General features: G+C 41.8%; 1 protein-coding gene across 1 annotated transcript in view; it reads left to right on the top strand.

Moving 5' to 3' along the window:
• Positions 1-23286, top strand: part of LOC122807260 (plexin-A1-like) — a 2134283-nt gene that overhangs the window by 1718126 nt on the left and 392871 nt on the right. The window contains exon 12 of the mRNA XM_044078363.1: positions 2787-2977. Coding sequence (XP_043934298.1) covers positions 2787-2977 — 191 coding nt within the window. The remainder of the gene's footprint in view (positions 1-2786; positions 2978-23286) is intronic.

Genomic DNA, 23286 nt, shown 5'->3' on the forward strand with positions numbered 1-23286 from the left:
AAAAAAAGTTTGGTGGTAGTAAGTCTGTTTCAGTGCAGCTGTCTGCACGTGCTAAGGATATACTGTTCAGAGTGGACAATAGAACCTGTTATGGTATTGGTGGAGGAATGGGGATGTTTTTATTCGGCCTTTCTTCTTCTCCTGGAAGGGATGACAGATGATCCCCTATTTCATTCTCTTGAAATGACATCCTGTGCATCTACCTTTGGATTGTTATCCTGCAGGTGATAATGCAGTTGCTTGGATAGTGTTACTGGGGGTCTACTATACATGATCAAAATTTCAGAAGGCCAAAACCCATATGGCGGAGACCATATGTTCAACTTTTGAAAATGTAAAAAAAAAAAAAAAAAAAACCTTGCCTATGCATTGCTAGCAGGTGGGCAAGCCCCCCACACCCTGCAGTTTAAATATACCAACTGCGAGATCGCACTACAGTGCGTAAGATGGGAATCTTCCCATTCTGCACTATACGGAGATGCCCATTCTGCATGATCGAAATTTCAAAAGTCGATCATATGGTCTCAGCCATATGGGTTTTGGCTTTCTGAAATTTCGATCATGTGTAGGGGACCCGTTACTGGACAGAATGGACATATTGTTCATCAGAATTTAAGGTTGCACAAAAGATTCTTGGAGTTTGCTCTGGGTTGGCATCCTTTTCAGTACAGAATGTTGCCATTTGGGCTTTCTTTAGTGGCCAGAGTCTTCACCAAGGTGTTGACCCCTAGGTTGAAGCTTTGCAGAAGAATCATTTAATGGTACTTTTCATGGATGATTAAGTCCTGATAATTCTGTCGAGGAAATCCATGCAAGCAACCCTTTTAATGGGTGCTTCCCGAGATACTCTGTTGTTGTGAGCTCGTAAATTAAAAATGTTTCTGATCTCCTCTCAGAAGAAAGCCCTTTATTGGGCAGAGTTGAAAATACTCCACTGTTGATTATTCCTACCCTTGGACCAGACGCAAGACATCAGTGCCTTTACTTTTCTGAGTGACGAGACAAAACACAGTCCAGACTTGGTCCTTGTTGTGCCTGCTGTCTTTGATGGTGGCCACATTCTTTGCTGTCATTTGTAATATGTAATATAAAGTAAAATGCAAGCAAAAAAGAATACTGTAAAATTCAAAATTCTCAAAAATTTAAATAGTAGAATATGCCACATTATCCAAGTAATGCAAGAGTGACTACACCTTCCTGTATAAAATGAAAAAAAGTGTTTTGTTACCAAGTCATGGTTACTTTTACTTCATAGTAATTTGACAGTGCATTATACTGTATTTCAGAATTCATGTTTCGAGAATTCAGCATTTTTTAGATTTGATGTTATAATTTTCTTTCTGCTGGTATTTCATTCTGCTTTATGTGCCCACCGCTTCCATACCTGCTGACGAGTGTTCTGCAGTGAGCTATGAGATGCTGATGCATTCAGAGCTTTCCTCCACAGACAGACCTGCTTTTGGTGTTCAACTTTTTTCTCCATTGTCTGGAGTGGTGAACATTCCCCACCCACCAGTCTACTTTTGAGTTCCGTTCTGTACCAAAACCCATTGCAGATTCTGTGGGTGGAGCCTTCACTTGTGATTTATAGCACCGACTTGCAACTCCTTGACAGTATAGTGTGTGTGTGTGTGTGTGTGTGTGTGTGTGTGTGTGTGGTTCCATCCCTTGTGAATGAGACTTCCAAGTCAGTCATTTGGAACTCTGGACTTCTGCTTCTAAAAGTTCTTGATGAAAAAGCTGTTTCCAAGATTTATCTTTAGTCAGACAAGTTAGCTCAGTGGGGCACAAGGTCACACACACACACACACACACACACACACACACACACACACACACACACACACACACACACACTGACCTCTAGTCATAGCTAGTTTGTAATAGTGTAAAAGCTAGTATTTATCTCTGAACCTATGAGCAAATCATATGATATGTGAAAGGGCTCTCTTTCATAGACCAGCAGTTTCTTGCCTCTGTTCCCCCTGTTGAGGATTGTGTTTTGCACCACCCATATCAGAATTCCTTGTAAGTCAGGCAGGTGTATACATTCTGGTGTATACATTCTTGTGTTATTTTAAATAATGTAGTGTCATAGCGGTCTCATTTCTTAGTTTCTACAATTTGCTAGTGGGAAGGAGTAAACTAGCAGGCTCTGGAAGTGTGATGTTTTTAATGTAGTTTTTGTTGCATCACATTGCACAATTGTACAGGAATATCAGCTTGTGGGATTCTATTACAAAAGTAAAAGTCTCATTGGCTGAAGAAATGCCCACCCAAGGACATTTTTGTCAGCACATTTTGGTCTTTGTCATCCACCAATTTAACTGCCTATCTGATTTAAAATCATGCATGTAACCATATTTATCATGGTAGAATTTTAATAACAATGTAGTGATCAGCTCATATGTATTTTTAAGTGCATGGTGGTAATGATTACACTGTTGTAGAATCCGCAGTTGTAGTTTGTGAAGTTTTTAACTTGGTGCTTTGGTGTTATTTCAAGATGCATCTTTAGGTTTATAGATCTGCACTATTTAAAATGTCTTCATATGTTTTCTTCTTCATTCAAGGTCTATGATTTCACATCTCATGTAAGACTGCTCATGTAAGATTACAGAACCATTTATAGTTTATTAATGTAGGTCATTACAGCCAGCCTAAGTGTCAAGTGAAGGTCTTATTTTATTCTAGAATTTCTACTGAATTCCATATTTTGTTAGTTTTCACAGCAGAATTGAGGAAAGAACAATTGTAACATGCTGAGTAACAATGCTGTCTTTCAGCTCATCTCTACAAGTGTGCGGCTCTTCGTGAAAGCTGTGGCCTGTGCCTGAAAGCAGACCCCCGTTTTGAGTGTGGCTGGTGTGTAGTAGAGAAGAGATGCACTTTGCGTCAGAGTTGTACAGACCCAGATGGTGATTGGATGCATGCCAGCAGTGGGAAGAGCACATGTACTGATCCTAAAATCTTTAAGGTATGTTGGGAGATTGTCATGGAGGTAAACAGTTTCACTGGGAAAGATGGTGTGTAGTAGAGAGCCCAGTTTTCAAAATCCACTTGGGAACAGTTGTTGTATTTAATGCCTTTTGTAATCTTCCTTGTGAGGAGAGAGACCTTGGAACGTTAGACTTGGTAGGTCATTTTCTGCTAGTTCTACTTTTCTTTCTATTTTGTTTTTAAAGAATTTTTTTTAAACGTGTCTCTCTCCTTACAAGCAAAAGTGTCCATTTTGAAAAATGCTCTTTAAGCTTTGAAGTGTGTGCTAACAAGGTCATATAATGTTTTTAAAAAAATTTGGAGATGTAAACCCAAAAATGTTGGATGTGGTAAAGTCATTCAGATCAGAATTATAAGCTAGGATGTTGCTGCTCTCAGTATAGAAAAAACATATCCTGCTACCCTTAATCATTTACTGTTAGCATCAGAGTGCATGGAGTAATTACACTGTGAAGTGAATGCATCAGTCCAAAATATTCACTAGATATGAAGTTTCCATTTCAAAACAAATGTCATTGTGTTTGTCATTAATGGTTGATTTTTTTGTGCATCAGTTGTCTACTGCTAGATTTATGTCAACCACAGTAAACATTTTTTGCATCCCGTGTACCTACATTTTACACCTGCAGTATTATACAGAAAGTACAACCTTTATTCTTATTTGAAGGCTGTGGGTTGTTCATACTTTATAAACTGTTTATTTGTGAAATGTCTACAAATCATGCACATATACTTAAACACACATCATGGATTACTGACGCTGTGACGTACTAGGTGTGGAAGTGCTACAGGAAAACTAATTAGCTATGGGACTTTATGTTGGAGTCTTGGCTATCAAACAAATTTGTGACTTATTTTGGCAGGAGCTACCAGTTCTAGCATAGTTTATCAGGTGCAGTGCTAAGGAATAATTTAATCATTGCTAAAGACACTTCGGTTAAGAAATTACTCTCACTTAAGGTTTTGTGTACACTGGCTGATTTTCTTGTTTATAGGTGTGTACTAGGCTAATGACCACTGGCCCTTTTTAAGCCTAGCCATGTATCCCAAATCTCTGACAAGTTCTGTTACCCTTGATAAATGTAAGCAGATGTTTGGGAAATTAAACATTTAGATGCATGGGCCTGGAAGATTAATTGTTTACAGACTGCCCGTATCCATTAAAGGCATAGGTGCAAAGCCAGTGATGGATTTCCTGTTCCCCATCCAGTTGTCCCAAGTTACATTTGAATTGGTTCATTGAGGAACTCTGTTTCACATGGATGGGGGAGCCTGTTCCAGAGAAGGGGTAGTCTCTGGGATATATGCCTGTCTCTCCAGCAGGTCTTATTTGTACCATAGACACACTTTAAGTCTTTAGAATTTGTAATTTTGTGCTTTTTGCTTTGCAGATATACAAGAGGTCCATCAAGGTGGGGTCTGGCAATGTCTTGTATGCCAGGCGTAGAGCTCCCTTCAACAACCTGTAGTAGTCAGAAAACAGGGAAAGGGCTTTGAGGAAGTCTGCACAGGGCATGTTCCTAGTTAGATACATACCAAAGCGAGTGTTGTACTCAATGACAGATCTGATCAATGCTGAATAAAGAGGAACAGTAACCTCCTTGGACCTAGATGCCATACCTTTGTTTATAAATTGCACAACATAGAATGATTTCCTCACTACTATAGACATGTGATGGGCAAAGGCTCGATTACTGTCTACATGTGTCCCCAAAATCTTGAGTACTGGGTCTACTCTTAGGGGTGTGCTGTCAGTAAATTGTTTCCATGGGTGGATGACTTCCTGATGGAAACTGTTGTGCATTTCTTGGCATTGAGTTTTAGTCCATGGATCTGACACCATTTATTTTTCTGTGTCTGTCCTTCCTAGAGAACATTAGTGTCGGTGGAGAATTCTGTGATTGCTCCAAATTTGCAGTTATCTGCAAATTTGGTCAGACAGAGGCCCTTGTCATTGTCCTTGACTTCAGATGAGTAGTTGCCAAAAGGTACTAGTCTTGGGACCGATCATTGAGAGACTCCACTGGTGACTAGGCCTCTTTGTAGAGGTAGACTCATTAATTTTAACTTCCTAGGCCCTGTCTGTGAGTCAGTTAGCTATCCACCTGGTGATGTAATGGTTTATACGTAATCTCAAGTTTGTCATCAGTGCCTGAGTTGGGTATTGTTTTGTATGCCTTGTTCTGGTCAAACTAGGCAGTGTGAACCATTTTGCCCCCCATTTCTTTGGTGACCTTCTCAAAGAGGTCCATTAGGTTTAGCCCGTGACAAAACCAAACTGAGTTTTGTCTAGTGTCTGGAGGTTTCCTATGTCATTTTTGATCATTTCCATGGCTTTGAATACGAGAGTAGTGAGACGTACGGGTCTGTAGATGACCCATCTTTGTGCAGAGAGATGGCTGTTACTGCTCTCCTTTTGTGAGGCATGAAGTCTCTTTGGAGGTTATGGTTAAAAAGTGATTCCAGAGGGCCTGGTAGGCCATGTTTCATGCTATTTAAAAGACATCCTGCGATATTGTCTCAACTCGATGCACTGTTCTTGGCCATAGAGAGAGAGAGCATTGAATCCTGTTCCTTAGTGATAGCAAGGGGAGTTATATTTGATGGCATTTCCAGAGGGGTGGTTGAGGGGGAGATAGAGGTGAATTTGTCTGCCAGTAGGTTTTCTATATCTTCTGGCTCAGTATAAGTGGCTCCATTAACAGAGTTCTTCCATAAAATTGTGTATTGCCTTTGAGGTTGTGGACATAGCTAAAGAATGCCTTGTAGTTCTCTTTGACCTAGGAGGCTAAACTTGCCGCAAATTTGGCTTTGGTAGACTTTTATTTATCCTCTGAATTTGTTTTGCTTAATGAGTGCCTTTATCCTGCTGTGTGCTATACCACTTAGATGTTCTTCGTGTTTCACTGTTGCAGTCATTACACTTGGGTTATCTGCTTGCAGGTAGCCCTCAGTCGGCCTGAGTAACAAAGTCTTGGGTCCTGCGTCGGTTGCTGTCCCTTCTTCCATGACGTCAGGTCATCAGGGGTATAAAACATGCAGCCAATGCCATTACATCAGTCTTTCTTGCCGTGCGGTGCCCGAAGCAGAAGCAGTTCGCAAGTGCCAGTCGGCCGACTCCTGAAATTTTTGTTTTCGAGTTTCAGAACTGAAGTCTTCAACTAAAGCTAAGTACCCCATTAGGGAAACTTTTTCTTGCTCCTTACCGATGTCAGTAAAAGTTCATAATTGCATTACTTGTGGAAAGCAAATACCTCATAAAGATTTTCATTTGTACTCCATTCCTTGCCTAGGCTCTGACCACGATGTACTTTGCTGTCGGTTTTGTGCTTTATTTAATCAGCGCACTATCAGTCGTCTGTATATTTCCGCCTCTAAATATTTCAGTTCTCGGTTTAATTATCTAGAAATGTCGTCAGTTAGCCATCTGACTACCAGGAGTAAAAAAAAATCGCAAAGATAAAGACAGAGACAGGCCGCCGAGGTCCAAAACTGCCAACAATGCTTCTCCTAAGCCAGTTGCCAGTTCGCCGGTACTCAGTGAGGTGCTTTTGCAGCCCCTGATACCTGCTATTTCTGATTTGCAGGCCTCTACTGAGACACATGCGGAGTCCAGTATGCCACAAAATGCTTTAACTATGGAACCCACAGACGTCTCTACCTTGGATGGGTCCGGAGCCGCTGTGCAGGCACCGGCTTCTGAGGGTGTATTCAGGCCTATGGACTTGCATATTAAACTGACGCCTCCTTCTTTACTTAGGCCTAAATCTCGATCCATGCCTAAAAAAACAATGCCCAGGCCACCTGCTCAGGCCTCTATGCCTAAAAAACAAATGATAAGAATGGCTGAAGATCTAATAACTCTAGTCAGAGGTAGCCAACCCCCCCTTCTAAGAGGCCTAGGACTGAAGTTGATTATGAATCTTCTGATCAGGATTCTGTTTTTTCTGATGATCTGGATTTGCCCTTATCTACTTATGAAGATTCTGATGCAGAGGACTCCATTCCCTCTGCTTCCCCTCCTGAGGATTTTTCTTTTGGGAAAACCTTATATACTCTAAGGGGGCATTTCCACGGGGAAAGCCAGAATGTTTCTGATTCAAAAAAGAGGCTTAGTGATTTCCTTCTCCTACCTCAGCATAGGCCTTTAGCTATTCCTCCTATACTAGACAGTGTTGATGATGCTTTTTCTGAATCTAGTTTGGCCCCTGATTCCCTGCCTCCTGCTCCCAGAAACAGAACAGATACTACAGGGTTCCTGAGTTCCACAAGTTCCTTTTTAAAAATCCTATTGCAGATCCAGAGACTATTTCACAGGGGCCCAAGGGCATTAAGGCTTCTACTGTTAAAAATCCTACCCCTTCTGATAGACACTCCAGGGCGCTGGATAGATGGGGTAAGAAGGTTTACACTTCTGCAACCTTAGCCATTAGGGCTTTAAACTGCCAGTTTTTATATGTTAAAGTGTTAGCAGCATGTTATTGGACTGCTTAAACAGAAAATAATGTTGATTCCTGACTGTGGAAAATAAAGAATTACAGGATTTAATGCATTCTGCTGAACAATTTGAAAAACATATTTTGCAATGTGGTTTTGAGTCATTAGGGGCCTCTTGCAGGGCTGCTGCTACTGGGTCTTTGCTCAGAAGGCATGCTTGGCTTAAGGAGCAACCTTCTCCTGATCATGTTAAAGCTAAATTGTTGGAAGCTCCTTTAAATCAGGATCACCTGTTTGGCAACAAGGCTAAGGAAGTTCTTAAAAAGTTGGAAGATAAAGCTAAATCTATGCAAACTGTTAAAGATTTTTTACAAGTTCAGCCTCCAAGATTTAGTAGGCACTGGCCCTCTAAGAATTGGTCCTTTCCAGCCCCTTCCAGGTCTTCTCAAACCAAACCCAGACACAGCAAAAACCCCAGGTTTCAGTCCCAGGGGACACACAGAACTAAGCAGTGTGGGGGGGGGGGCCTCCACTTCCAAATGTGGGAATAATAAGACTCCCCCTATGGTAAACTGTCTCAATGACTTCCTTTTAAAATTTCCAAGCACGTATCAACTGACTGCCCCTTTGGGGGGAAGGATTGCTCTTCATGCAAAGAATTGGGCACTCATTATCCAAGATAAATGGGTTTTAAATATAGTGTCTCAGGGATACAGATTTTACTTCCACACGTTGCCAACACCAAGCAGGTGGCCGGATCTACCCCCAAATCAGTGGGCAGAGGCCCAAAAACAAGTACTTTCTCTCTTAAGCATGGGGGGCTTATTCATCTGGTACCAGAAGAGGAAAAGGGACAAGGTTTGTACTCGAGACTTTTCCTGGTACCCAGAAAAGACAGTTCATGGCGTCCTATCCTGGACGTGTCTACTCTAAACACCTTTTTGGAGATTTCAAAATTCAAGATGCTGACTCTTCACCAATTACTTCCTATGCTAGGCAAAGATGCCTGGTTGGCAACTCTAGATTTAAAAGAAGCATACCTGCACATCCCAATCAGGGAATCTTGCAGAAGATACCTACGCTTCAAAGCAGGCTACACGCGCTGTCAGTTCTCGGCACTGCCCTTTGGCTTATCTACTGCGCCCTGGGTATTCACAAAGTGCCTAGCTCCAGTGATTGCATTTTGCAGGCAAAGAAATATTCAAATATACCCATACCTGGAAGATTGTCTAATTCAGGCAGAAAGCCAGGACATGCTTTTTAATCATCTGGCCTTTGTACAAAGGGTTCTAAATTGTCTGGGGTACACCATAAATGAAAAGAAATCTCACCTGGTAACCTGTCAACAAATTATATTCCTGTGAGCAAGCTTGAATACAACTTCCCAAATGGCTTACCTCACGCCAGAGAAACAAATTCATTTGGCAACCTACTTCAAACTAGTGGCCACAAAAACCCTGCTATCTGCAAGACAAATACTGCAAGCCTTGGGGTTCATGGCCTTCTGCATTCTTCTAATTCCATATGCAAGACTGCATATGAGGAAACTACAGTGGTATCTATAAAGCCTACGGTGTCAACATTTTCAGGATCTAGAAACAATGATTCCTATCATACCTTGCCTACGCCTAGAGTTCCTTTGGTGGGCAGAGGCCTGCCACCAAAACAAGGGACTACCTTTCACCCCACCCCCTGCCGCCCAAACCCTAACAGATGCATCAAACTATGCATGGGGGGCTCACCTGGCAGGGAAGTGCATTCAGGGCAAATGGAACCCAAGTCAAATGCACCTGCATATCAATCAAAAAGAAATGTTAGCTGTACAGAATGCTCTGACAGCCTTCAAGGACCACATTCTTCCAGGACAATTAATGGTAAAGACTGACAACACCACTGTTATGTGGTACATAAACAAGCGGGAGGGGGTACACATTCTTACCCCCTCTGCAGACTAGCCATGGCATTGTGGAACACAGCCTTGAGCTACCAAGTGCACCTACAAGCTCAATTCCTGCCAGGAAAATTAAATGCACTGGCAGATGAACTAAGCAGAAACCTCATGGGCCCACATGAGTGGAAACTGGAACCAAGGATTTTCAGCATGTTGACAAGCAAATGGGGGAGCCCAGATATAGACCTGTTTGCCTCTCCCAGAACTACCAATTGGACAAATTTTGCACAAGGGCTCCCCACAAACAAGCCTGGAAAGTGAAATGAGCAATTTCCTTTATAGGCACCTTTCTGTGCAACCCGCACACACAGGGTTTTTGATTGGGATTTTGTAGCAGGTACTAATGGGCCAAAGGGGGGTGATTGGGAGAACTGGCTTAAGAAACCTACTGGCAGGTTAAATTGAATGCCCCGGCTCCCATAGCCTTAAATGACCATTTTTCTATTAAACCATACCTTAAAAAGAAAGCTAGTAAACTGTAGAGCTGAAATATGTATCTAGTGAATATTTAAATACAACAATGTTTTTTATACTGTTTTTTATCTTGTCATTTCCAACATTTCTACATGATTTTTAATCTAAAACATTTAGAATTATGTGAATATAATTTTATATGATTTTATTGTTGATTATATTGTTTTACTGGTTATGTGGAAGTAATCTACCTTTAAGAAAGTTTGGCACCTTATTAGGGAATAGGGTATTTAAATGATTGTGACTGTATTTATTTTTATTCTCTTCATAAAGTCCTGGATTGTGGCAGGGCGAAAGCACTTGTGTTAAACTATTAAATTAATAAATTATTGTGTTGGTGAGCCAGCTTTGGTGTGCCCAAACCGCTTGTTATAAATGTAACATTGCCTATGTCATACCTGATAATTTAATAAAGATGTTTCTTGTGTAAAAAAATAAATAAATAAAACAAAGGTCATTGCAGTAAACTATGTACCCACATCCAAATTGATTCAGTGATACGTTATTTATGGGGACTTAAGATTAAGTATTTAGGAGTACGGGTTAAAAAGGCTTCTGTTATGACAGTTAAGGATATGTGTGAAGAGACTAAACAAGTAATAGCACAAAAACTGAGAAACTGGAGGCTTATGGTTACGGATATAGATAAAAAGAGTGAAAATGTTTTAATCCCTTTAGTTTTATATACAGCTCAGGTATATTTTTGTCAAGCAGAGAAGAAGTTGTGGACCGCAATTAATAAAGCATTAAAGAAATTTATTTGTGAGGGGGAAGAAAGCAAAAGTTATATGGGTTAAGTTAATCCCCCTCACAAGAACAAGATGTTTTTGGATTACCTGATTTGCAGAGAGATTTTACAGACACACAGTTAAGGCCTGTCTGTATTTCACAGAAGAAGGTTATAAATCAAAGTAGAAAGGAATGATGATGAAACGGGAAGGAAGTTCTAGAACTAAGGAGAGAGTAGGATTTTGGTTGCAGGTCCTTAAGGAGAATAACAGCATCCATAATGAGGGAATGTAGAAAAGAAGATTAGTAAATTAGAAGTAAAAAAAAAAAATAGAAGTTGAAGTTATAGAATGCCTGCAAAGTGAAGGATTTGGTGTAGAAGGTCAAAGTTACATCACAGCATGATGGAATGAGTCCCCAAAGTAAGGAGAAACAGGAAGATCAGGAGACATTTGAAGAAGAAATAAGGACATGGGAAAGAAAGATGGGGGAGTCCAGATATAGACCTGTTTGCCTCCCCCAGGAAACCGTCAATTGGACAAATTTTGCACAAGGACTCCCCACAAACAAGCTTGGAAAGTGGATGCTCTGTCCTTCAGCTGGAAAAACCTGTCAGTTTATGCCTTTCCTCCTCTGCCTCTGCTCTCCAAAGTACTACTAAAGATCAAACAGGACAAACCAAAGACGATTTTGATTGCACCAGACTGGCCATGTCAACACTGGTACCCCCTCTTGCGCAGTGTCATGGTTCGCCCCATGGCACCTGCCTCAGACCCCTTCCCTGTTGTCTCAGCAGGGAGAACCAGATTCTGCACCCACAGCTTCAAACGCTGAACCTAGCAGCCTGGCTAATTACCTAATCTCTCCTTTGCCGTCCCTCAGTAAACCCATGATGGATATCATTTTAGAGGCAAGGAGGCCTAGTACTAGAAAATCTTATGCTGCAAAATGGAAAAGATTCTGTGCCTGGAACCAATCTCAAGGGGTGAGCACAGCAGCGCACAATTTACCTCAGATTTTACAATACTTAACTGAGATGCTTCACAAGGGCCTGTCTTTTTCCTCCATCAAAATCCATGCCTCAGCCATTTCAGCTCATTGTAACACACAACCTCCCCTCTTCTCTCACCCAATGCTCAAGCAGTTCGTCAGAGGGGCCAAAAATTTAAGACCACACAGGAGAGCTCCAACTCCAGCCTGGGACCTTAACTTTGTCTTGGAGAAACTCACTCTTCCTCCTTTCGTGCCAGCTGCTACTGCAGATTTAAAATTTCTTTCTTGGAAAACAGCTTTCCTTTTAGAAAATCACTTCATCAGGAAGGGTATCTGAATTACAGGCCCTTATTGGCAGTGGAGCCTTTCATCATCTTTCACACGGACAGGGTGTCCCTCTGAACCAATCCCTCCTTCATGCCCAAGGTGGTACCCAGTGTGGCTCTTAATCAGTCCATTCATTTGCCAACCTTCTTTCCTAATCCACAGAACAAAAAGGAATGGATACTGCACTCCTTAGATGTGCACAGACAACTTAGATTCTACAGGACTAAACCTCAAAGGAAATCTGAACAACTGCTGGTGGCATTTCCTGCAGGCACAGAGGGGAAGGCTATTTCAAACAAACCATTTCTAAATGGATAGGCCATTGCATTCAATTCTGCTATAAGCACCATGGAAAACCTATCTCACAGGGGATCAGACCCCACTCAACCAGGGCTGCATCCTCTACAGCCTTTCTCAGAGGCGTCCCTATCAGGTACATCCTAGAAGCTGCTACCTGGAGTTCTGTACATACTTTCACCAAGCATTATCATTTGCCAATTTTCTCTAAATCCAGAGCTGGCTTTGCCACTGCAGTCTTGCAGGGCCTTATAGCTGGTCCTAATGCTATTTAAATTCCTTCTCACATCCTTAGCTTTAGGAATCTACCCAAATGTGATGACTGCAACAGTGAAACACGAAGAACATAGTACAGTTGTGTACACTTACCATAAATGTAGATGTTCGAGTGTATTCACTGTTGCAGTCTTGGTTACCCTCCCTCCAGCCCCCTTACTTATTTTGGCTTTATCTCTACTTTCCTTTACTATGCTTAAAAGCTTTTTGGTGTATTTGCTTTTTTGTTGGAGGTACAACCTTGTATATTTATTTATTTAATTGCTTCCCATTAGGGGGGCACCTGACATCTGGGGCAAGAAAAACTGATGTAATGGCATCGGCTGCATGTTTTATACCCCTGACGACCTGACATCACGGAAGAAGAGACAGCAACTAACGCAGGATCCAAGACTTTGTTAATCAGGCCGACTGAGGGCTACTGCAAGCAGATAATCCAAATGTTATGACTGCAACAGTGAATACACTCGAAGATCTACATTTATGGTAAGTGTACACAACTGTACTTTTCCTGTCTTCCCTTAAATTTTCCTTCTCCTACTCCCGAACATTATTCTGCATGTATTCCCACAATTTAATTTGATGTTTCCCTTTTCTAAAGATCCTACCCTCCCGGTTGTTTTATCTACTTTACAATGTTCACTACTTCAATTGCAGTTGATTTAGATTTTGATTTCTGTTTTCTAGTAATTGCTTTTTTGCAGCCAGTAGCATTAAACTTAGTAAGGCATTACTATGTGTAGTCAATTTAGATCCTGTGTCCTGTCTCAAAGTAATAATTCCGTTAGTTACAGCCATTTCTGTCAGAGTGCTGTAGAGGAATATTTTAAAAAGCTGTCGATTTGTTATACTTGCAAAAACATATTCCCAGCTACATCTTTTTCCCATAACACCCAACATTTGCTATCTACCTAAAAAAATCTCTGAAGTCTGCTTTGAATGTAAAATATGTATGCAAACACTTTCAAGGAAAATACTAAACCTACTTAAGTTTGTCACATAATTAGAAGCCATACAGATGTCCTCCCATCTGCAAAAATCTCTGCAAAATCCTTAAGAATTGTAAGATATTTTGTCATGTGTCATTGTGTGATGTGTTTATCTCCGCATCTTATGCTTTGAGCGTCAAGAAGAAGCATTTATGTTCATTGTGTGTGTGTGTGTGTGTGTGTGTGTGTGTGTGTGTGTGTGTATATATATATATATATATATATATATATATATATACAAAAAATTGTTTTCAAGTTTGGCTCTCCTCTGTAAAACGACGCTTTTTGTGTTTTGTGTGTCTGTTTTGATGCAGTACTCTGTCTTTATCCTTTTGTGGGTCTTTGTGTTTTGATTTCTCTTTTTATCCCTGTCCCTAGCACTACTAGTTATTAATTTGTATAATGTTTTCATAGGTTCATAGGTGTGTACTAGGCTAATGGCCCTGGAGCCTATATAAGCCTAGCCCAAGAAGATTCCCTGGCATCATGCCACCCAAAGTTAGTTCCCAGTGCCCCTGTCAAGCAAGGCCACTGAAGTGATCCCCGGGGTGAACTTCCTATTGCCCAACCACTCGTCAAAATTTCTCTTGGAGGGCCAGTGAAGTGCTCTGCTTGACGTGAATGGGAAATTTGTTCCAGAGTATGGGAAGTCTCTGGGTTAGGAACCTGTCCCTCCAGCATGTTCTGTTTATTGTGGTAATGAGGTTTAGGTCCCTGGAGCGTGTGGCACAGAGGGATTGAAATTTCTTTAGATGTAGCATATCTAGCAGCTCTGGGTCAGACATGGCTTTGTAGGCCAAGCAGTGATCTCCTCTAATTAGGCGATAACAGACAGAGTATAGCTGGAGTTTTTTTTTGAGTCTGTCTGTATAGGGCATGTGTCTAAGGCCTACGTAGTGATGTATTTGTGTGGCCTTTCCAGTTGTTGTAGGTGTTTAGTGAGGTACATACCAAGTGATGCATTGTATTCTATAACCGGTCTAATGAGGGACGAGTAGAGAGGTATTATGACCACTTTCTTCCTGGATGAGAAACCTTTTATAATGAGATGTGCCACATAGAAGGACTTTCTGACTACAGTGACATTGTGGTTATCAAAGGAGAGATTGCTGTCAACCTGTGTCCCCAGTTCTCTTATCCCACCTTTGGTGTTTACTGGACTACCTGCTATGTGGTAGTTCATGGGCACCAAATTTTTCTCAAAAGGAATGACAGTGCACTTTTTGGCATTGAGCTTAAGGTCATGGTTCTGGCACCAGTCATTAGTGTTATTGAGGCCTTTTTGTAGAATGTCTACATCAGTTGGAGAATCAGTAATGGTTCCCAGTTTGCATTCATCTGCATACTTGGTCAGCCAGAGTTCCTTTGTATTGGCTTGAACTTCAGAGAAGTAGATGCCAAACAGGAGAGGACCTAGGACCGTTTCCTGTGGGATACCACTTGTAACTGGTTGGTAGTCAGATGTGTGGAGTCCGCTACTTTCACAATGTGGGTTCTATCAGTTAGCCAGTTGGCAACCCATCTTATGACATAGGGGTTTATGCCTAGTTTAGTGTGTTTATCTGATTTCTGAGTGAGGGATGGTGTCGAAGACTTTGGCAAGATCTAGGTAGGCTTGTGAACTACTTTGCCCTCATCCACAGCTCTGGTGACAGACTCAAAGAAGTCTATCAGGTTGAGCAGGCATGATCTACCTTTCACAAATCCAACCTGTGTGGGGTCCAGAGTTTGGAGATTCCCTGTGTCCTTATTTGTAAGGTCCATGGTGATGATGTGCTCCATAGCCTTACATATCAGACTCGTCAGGCTACCGGGGGGGGGGGTAGTTCCCAGGGTCTGTAATTGCCCCCCCCTTTGTGAAGTGAGATGACCATAGCAGTGCACCAGTTGGTAGGAACAAAGCCCAAAATGAGGCTGTGATTGAACAGGGTAGTCAGGTATGGTGCCAGATCACTTTATAATCCATGTAGAACACAGCCGGGGATATTATCAGGTCCCATGGAAGCTGTATTCTTGGCTTTGGACAGTGTGATTTCTACCTGTGTAGCCGTGATAATAGGGACTTGGCATTCCTTGGGTATTGTGATAGGCCCTTTAGGGGCCTATTTGTTGTTTAGCATTGTACTGATGTTTGCTGTCTTTATCAGTTTTAATTATTCTGCTTTGTATTTACCCCCTTAGTTGTTGTTTACTTTTTCTGCTCTTCTGGAATTATGTCCATGTCAGAATCAGCTGTTGGTGTTCTGGTTTGACTGTTCTGTGGCAATGGTGATGTCCTATTCTCATGTTGCAGTATTCATCACAATAGGGAGGTTGCTGCTTGCAGCACCGGACATCCGGTCAGTATACCAAAGTCTTTGGAGCAGGAGGGTATGTGTAACGTCTCTGGTCAGAGCCATAAACTGACATAGGCTGTAAAAGAGATGTCTGCACGTACCCCCTTCAAAATTGTTCTGCTGCAGTGAACGTCTCCTCCTGTTCACCAGTTCAAGAAGCAGATTGCTTGTTATCCAGACAACCACTACAGATAAATACCCTGTAGGGTTTTCCTTGTGTTTTTTGCTAGTTTCTCAGACGTACATGTCCACTAGAAAGGGGAAGTTTGCTTGTGGGAGTCAAATTCCTTACAAGGTCACCCATGAAAAGTGTGTTTTCTGTTTAGGTGAGGCCCACAACCATACGTCATGCCCCATTTGTAAATCCTTTCTTCCTAAGAGACTCTGCAGCCGCCTGGCCACATTGAAAATGTACCTAGAAAATCGCATCTCGCACTTGGCATGAAGGGTGGGGTTGACATATCCGATGAGCCACCATGGATGAAGGCCAAGAAAAGCACGCTGGATTCCTACACTGCGCCTCAGGCATTCGGAGAGATTCTTGAGGCAGATGAAAGCCTGGGATCTTTTCAAACCTCTGTTTCCCAACAAGGCCCAGGAATCTCTATGGAAGCTGGGATGTCAGAAACAATGAGTACGTCTGCTGAGGTAAGTCAGCCATCAGATCCTGATGGCAGAGGGGAACCACAGATTGTACAGTCGGAAGGGCCTACTACTTCCCTACCATCCACCCAGATATCGGCTTCTAGACATACTCGGCCTTCTGCTCCTTTAAAGAGGAAACAAAACTTAAACATGCTGAGCCTCAACCTGTTCCTGGATGGGAAGTTTTTCCCCCAGAGTCTTTTTAAGGCATTTCAGGCCTTACAGACTCAACAACCACCTACTGCTTCTCCTTCAGTGCACCCTCTAGAGGTATCGGAGGAAGAGGACCTCAAAGCAGTGACAAGTGGAGTACCACAGGGTTCCATCCTGGGACCTCTCCTGTTTGGTATCTACTTCTCTGAAGTACAGGCTAACACAGAAGGCCTCTGGCTAATGAAGTTCACAGATGACTGCAAACTAGGAGCCATAGTCAAGTCCTCAAATGATGTGGACATCCTACAGAAGGGCCTCACTGAGACAAATGCCTGGTGTCAGAGCCATGGCCTCAAGCTCAATGCCAAAAAATGCATTGTCATCCCCTTTGGTAAAAACTCTGTACCCATGAGCTACCACATAGGCAGCAATCTACTTAACACCGAATGCGTGATAAGAGACCTTGGGACCCAGGTGGACAGTAGTCTCTCCTTTGATAGTCACATCGCCACAGTAGTCAGGAGGTCCTTCTACATGGCACACCTCATCATTAAAGGGTTCTCATCCAGGAAAAAAATAGTCATTGTTCCCCTCTACTCTTCACTCATTAGACCCATTATAGAGTACAACGCCCCTTTTGGAATGTACCTCACAAGACATCTGCAGCAGCTGGAAAGGCCACAGAAGTACCTCACAAAGAGGATTACTGGGCTCAAACAAATGCCCTACATTGACCGCCTCAAAAAACTCCAGCTTTACTCCATAGCCTATCACCTACTCCGAGGTGATCTCTGCCTAACATATAAAGCTATGTCAAACCCAGAGCTGTTGGACATGCTACACCTAAAGAAATCCCAATCCCTCTGAGCTACATGCTCTAGGGACCTAAACCTTGTCACCACAATAAACAGGACACACTGGAGGAATAGATTCCTGTCCCAGAGACTTCCTATACCCTGGAACAAGCTACCCATCTATGAGAAGCAAAGTTCTTCATTAGCACTCTTCAAGAAAAATCTTGATGAGTGGATGGGAAATAGGAAATACACCCCGGGGATCACTTCTGTGTGTCTGCTGGACAGTGGCACAGGAAAATAACTTTCTTGGGTGTCATAAGCTATGGGACCTTGCTGGCTAGGCTTACGTAGGCCCTTGGGCCGATAGCCTATTACCTACCTATGAACCTATGATCTGCCTTTCACAAACCCGAACTGGGTGGGATCCAGAATTTGGAGGTTACCAATGTCTTTGTTTATGAGTTCCATGATGATATGTTCCATGGCCTTGCAGACCAGGCTCATCAGGCTAATAGGTCGATAGTTCCCGGAATCAGTGGTGTTTCCCCTTTTGTGGAGTGGGATAACTGTTGCTGTGCGATGTTCAGTGGGCACAGAGCCTGATGCAAGGCTATTATTGAACATGGTGCTTAAGTGGGGAGCCAGTTTGTTCTGAAGTTCTTGTAAAACGCAGCCTGAGATGTTGTCCGCTCCCATGGATGCTGTGTTTTTGGCTTTAGAGAGTGCAGCTTTTACCTGTGTAGTTGTGATTACAGGGACTCTGCATTCTTCCTGTATAGATATGAGCCCTTTAGGGGGTGATGGGGGAGTAAAGTTAGCACTGTACCTATCTGCCAGGATGTTGGCAATATCAGTTGGTTCTGTAATTTTCATGCCTTTGTGCTGTAACTCAGAGCAGATCTGGGTGTCGCCAACGAGATTCTTGACATAGCTATAGAATGCTTTGTGGTTGTCCTTAGAATTAGTGACAATTTTGTGTTCATAGCTAGGTTTGGAGGATCTTATAAGGGATCTCAGCTTCTTACTGAGCCTGAACAGGGAGCTCCTCCACTCATGGGATTTTACTCTGTTTTGCAACAGTTTCTTCCTTCTGTTGTACAGTTTGTTTATGGCAGGGAACCACAGATTGGCTTCCTTTTTTTGGAGGATAGCGTCTTGGTTCTGTTTGGGATAGCACGATGTATGCACTCGTGTAAGTGCTTATAGAGTGTATTTGTGTAGGATTCAGCAGTTGTAACTGTATTGTCCATCTGCATGGGTGTCATGAAGTTTACCACTTCTGTCTTAAGAAGCATGAAGTTGGCTTTGGAGAAAATTTTTACCGTGGTTTCCTTAATGGGGGGTGGGGGCGGGATTGGACCAACAAGGAGTTGACTTCAGGTGTGGAACACCGGTCACACATGTTGGTTATGACTAGGTCTAGGATGTTGTTGCCCCTGGTGAGGGTGTGGATAAGTTGATCCAGGGCATTGGAGTTAATGAATTCCAGAAAGCGTTGAGCTAAGGAGTTGGTACACAAGTAGTTTTCCCAGTTAATGGTGGGGTAGTTGAAGTTGCCCATTAATTAGGGTGTTTGGTTGAACCCTAATATTTTCCAGTACATCAAGAAAAGAGGAGTGGGAATCCTGGGGCATGGTGGAGGATCTGTAGCAAGCTATAATTTGGATTGCAGTTTTGACCAGAGTTGGTTGAACTTGGATAACCTCAGATGCATTATGCTGTGCAACTAGCCTGGAGGTGTGGATATCCTTAATGAATATGGACACACCTCCGCCTTTGGTGTTTCGGTCCAGGTTACATGGCCGAAAAGTGTGGTATGAGTTATAGCCTGAGGGGTGCTCTCTGGAGCCTTGAACCGGTCTCATTCACAACATAGATATCGATGTTCTCCATTTTAAGGAGTGCCTCAAGTAAGTGCATTTTGAGATTTAGACTTCTAGCATGGAGTAGCATTTCCCTCAGTTTTTGCTTGCCTGTTCCTGCTATGGTGGTGAATTTGTTATTTGAACCTTGCCTAAAAAAGGCACTATAGGGGCAGCAAGAGCCTTAGCCAGTATCTGGAATCCCAGGGGCGACAGGTGCAGGCCATCTATGGCAAAGCATCGTGGTCTGTCGACCATGTCATCCCAAGCAGACAGATACTGGATCCCCTTAGAATGACACTAGAAGCTTAGCCACTTTGTTGAAGTCAGTCATTTTGTCCTTGTACTGCGGTGTCATTCGGGGCGATGGCAGAATGCTACTCAGAGCTAGGGTCATACCTGCCTGGGCTACAAGATCGGAGAGCTCTTCCATGTCTCTTTTCATGTAGTCCAGGGAGGTACATCTCGGGTCATTCACACCAACATGGACAAGGAGTGACCCGAGTGGGTGGGTTGTGTGGCGGATTCTGGTACCCGACAGGCAGCTGATAGTAACCTTCACCTTGTTTAGCCTGGTGAGTGGGACATCAGTATGCCTGACTATAGAGCCACCTATGACTAGTGTGTTGGGTACGTTGTTTTGTCTTATTGGCTGTGGTTGAGTGGCACACTGAGTCTGTGCGCTGTGTGTCATTTGGGTTGTGTTGGGGGATGGAGGTTGCGTGCCTTTCTGCTTTGGAGGTCTCTGTTACTTAGACAGATTATTATTGAGAGTCTCCGCAAATGTTTTTGTGTTGCTATGTGTGGATTTTGGTGGTGTAGATTTAGTGAGACTATGTGATGAGTGTGGTGTGGTGCAAATGTTTAACACCTTCTCATGACTGTCAAGTTCAGTCTTGGTTGGAGAGAGCTTAACCTCCAGTTTGGCTAGATAAGTGCATCTCTCACTGGTTGTAGTGTTGGGTGGTAGGAGGAGTGGGTTGTCTGTGTACATGAGGCAATTTCTACATTGCTTCAAGATGCCCAGATTCATCAGTTGGACAGGAGAGAACACTGGGAGCTGACCCTTGAACATGCCTGAATAAAAAAAAAACTATTTTCCTCTAGATAAGTGAGTACAAGAGCAGTTTTTCTCTAAGCAAGTGAGAAAAGTAAGTGCAAAAACTGTTTTCCTCTAGGTAATGAGGAAGATTGAGTGCTATAGTAATTAGTAGCTTATTTAGTGCTTACAAGTTCTGAACATGTGCTGAGCATGAATAAGTAAATTTAAGTGCTAAAACTAAGAATCTGTATCTTCACTGGATGAGTTACAGGACAGAAACAAGTACAAATGCAGGCTTTCAAATCAGAAAGTTGAGAGATATGGAAGAGATTGCCCAAATGGCCAATAACTACAATTTCTGGGCCAGAACCACTCCTTATGTGGTAGACAGGTTACCTAGTGTTTTCCACTCCCACTGGTAAGCTAGAAGGCTTCCCTCCAACACATAAAGGCTTGGGGGGGCTCAGAAGCTTACATACAGTCCTGGATATAGCAAATCTGTATCTTGAACACTAGTTGCAGGAAAGGTAGGTAACAGGCTTACAGTTTTTTTTTTTTTTTTACAGAAAAGTAGCAAAAACAGTAGTAAAAACAATTCACGTGCTGTGCAAGCTAGCACACTTGAGTATGTAGCAGTATTAGACCATACACAGTTTAAAAATGCAATTAAATTAAAAAGGGCTAAAAGCAAGTGCAGAAAGAGTTTATTAGGTAGAATGTGGTAAAGAGATGGGACTGGGGGAGTGTCCCTGATCAAATCTACAGTGGGGAGGGCAACTGCAAAAGCCACCAAATTTAAACTACAATCCAGAAATAGGGTGGGTGGCACAAAACAGTTTAAACAGAGATTTAAGCAACAATTAACAGTACAAACTCTAAAACCAAAAAATATACTCAGCTCTGCATATTTGCAGATAGATTGGAAAGCAGTCTTTCACAACAGGGAAACAACAGTTTCAACAGAGATCTAAGCAACAATTAACAGTACAAACTCTAAAACCAAAAAATATACTCAGCTCTGCATATTTGCAGATAGATTGGAAAGCAGTCCTTCACAACAGGGAAACAACAGTTTCAACAGAGATCTAAGCAACAATTAAACTCTAACCAAAAAAATAAACCCAGCTCTGTATATTTGCAGATAGTATGGAAGGGAGTCTCTCAGAACACAGGTTCCAGCAATTAAATGCAGGCTGTTACTAACAGGTCAAATTTTATGCAAGTGATCCTTGAGTTAGAAAACACGCAAGCTGTAAAAAAAACAGTTATACCAACTGAAGACATGGCAGAAAATGGGGGGGGGGGGGCTGTTTCAACAGAGATCTAAGCAACAACTAACAGTACAAACTCTAAAACCAAAAAAATATACTCCGCTGTGTATATTTGTAGATCAGTCGGTCAGAACAGGGAGACGACAGTTTCAATAGAGATCTAAGCAATAATTAACAAACTCTATAACCAAAAAAAAAAATATATATATATATATATATATATATATATATATATATATATATATATATATATATATACTCAGCTCTGTATATTTGCAGATAGTCTGGAAGGCAGTCACTCAGACAGAGGTTTTCCTTTGGGGTCTGCAGGATGTTACAGTGATTCATTTTTATCCCACCAGTGGTGTTTGCTTAGTCCCTGTAGAACAGAAGGTAGTTACATGGCAGAAAGCATCTTTCATAAAGTAAAAAGTGAACTTTGAAGCATTTACGTTGCTGAATTTGATTATTACTATAAACGTCCTGCATTTCTTTCAGTAGATTTGAGATTTATATCCTATGAGCTGTCTTGAGGAATAGCAAGAGTAATGATCGTGCTGTATGCGATTCAGAGTTTGCATGATTTTTTCAGTAAATGTTCTTCTTTTCAGCACAAAACCATGATAAATGATTAAGTCCTTTATTTCTGTCTCTCTGATGAGTAATTCAGCATTGTTAAAGAAAAAAAGATGCAAAGGTTGTGCCATGCGTTAGACCGTAGTTACCCTTAACCCAACCCCTTTCCCAGAGAATCCCATAGTTACTGCTCTAGTGATGCTTTTATGAGTTTCATTTAATAAGAGTGAGTTTATTAATGCTAACTTGTCTGTCAGAGCAGACACTGAGTGCATTAGTTTTGACTCACCAGTGATTCACTTTGATATATTGTATTTACCTAGGTATTTGTCTTCTGTGAATCAGCCGTGGCACTTAGTGTATAAGGCTTGTTGTCTACAGATAGGATTATCTGGTTTACAGCCGTTACAGCTGCATTTTGTCTTCTCCACCTGTGTGCAAAACGCTGATCTGGAATTAATGTAATGTAATTAATGTCATTGCATATGTAAATACTTCTTTCTTTCTTTGTCTCTCCAGTCTTTTTTTGATATATTTTCATTTTAAGAAAAAAAATATTCTAGTCATTTCCCCGTCTTTCTCCAGTATATTTTGAATTTAAGAAAGTGTGTGTATGTGTATGTGAGATTTGTTTGTTGGGGTTGTTATTAATACGTTTTATCCTTATGACAATGTTTCTGTCATCATGTTAACATTCTTGAGACAATTGTAAATACACAAATTTCTGAAATGAAATTTTAAGCCATGGGAGATATCAAGATGTAAACAGACAACTTTGTAGACGTGTGTAGCAAGATGTGCCAAGTATGTTGTGATAAAACAAGTCAAAGTCAGTGTTCACTTCATCTGTTCCATCACTAACTGCAACAGATTAGATTTTCCGCCGTGACAGTGCAGCCAGATTTTTACAGTCTTTCAAGAACTAAACTCTTGCTATAGGTGAAGTGTTATGTGTGCACTGACAGTAGTTTCCAGTTTGGAAGGGAAAGGAACAGTTTTACCTAATTAAGATTGTACGGCTCAAATGAGGTCTGTTAACACTGCCTCCTTTCTGACTGATCAGTGAAACAATTAGTTATGTATCCATTGTCCAGATTACAGCCCTGGTTTCCGAAAAAACACCTCCTCATT

This window comes from Protopterus annectens, chromosome 7.part0 (genome assembly GCF_019279795.1).
Source record: "Protopterus annectens isolate FY-2018-M chromosome 7.part0, PAN1.0, whole genome shotgun sequence".
In the NCBI taxonomy this organism is placed as follows: domain Eukaryota; kingdom Metazoa; phylum Chordata; order Ceratodontiformes; family Protopteridae; genus Protopterus; species Protopterus annectens.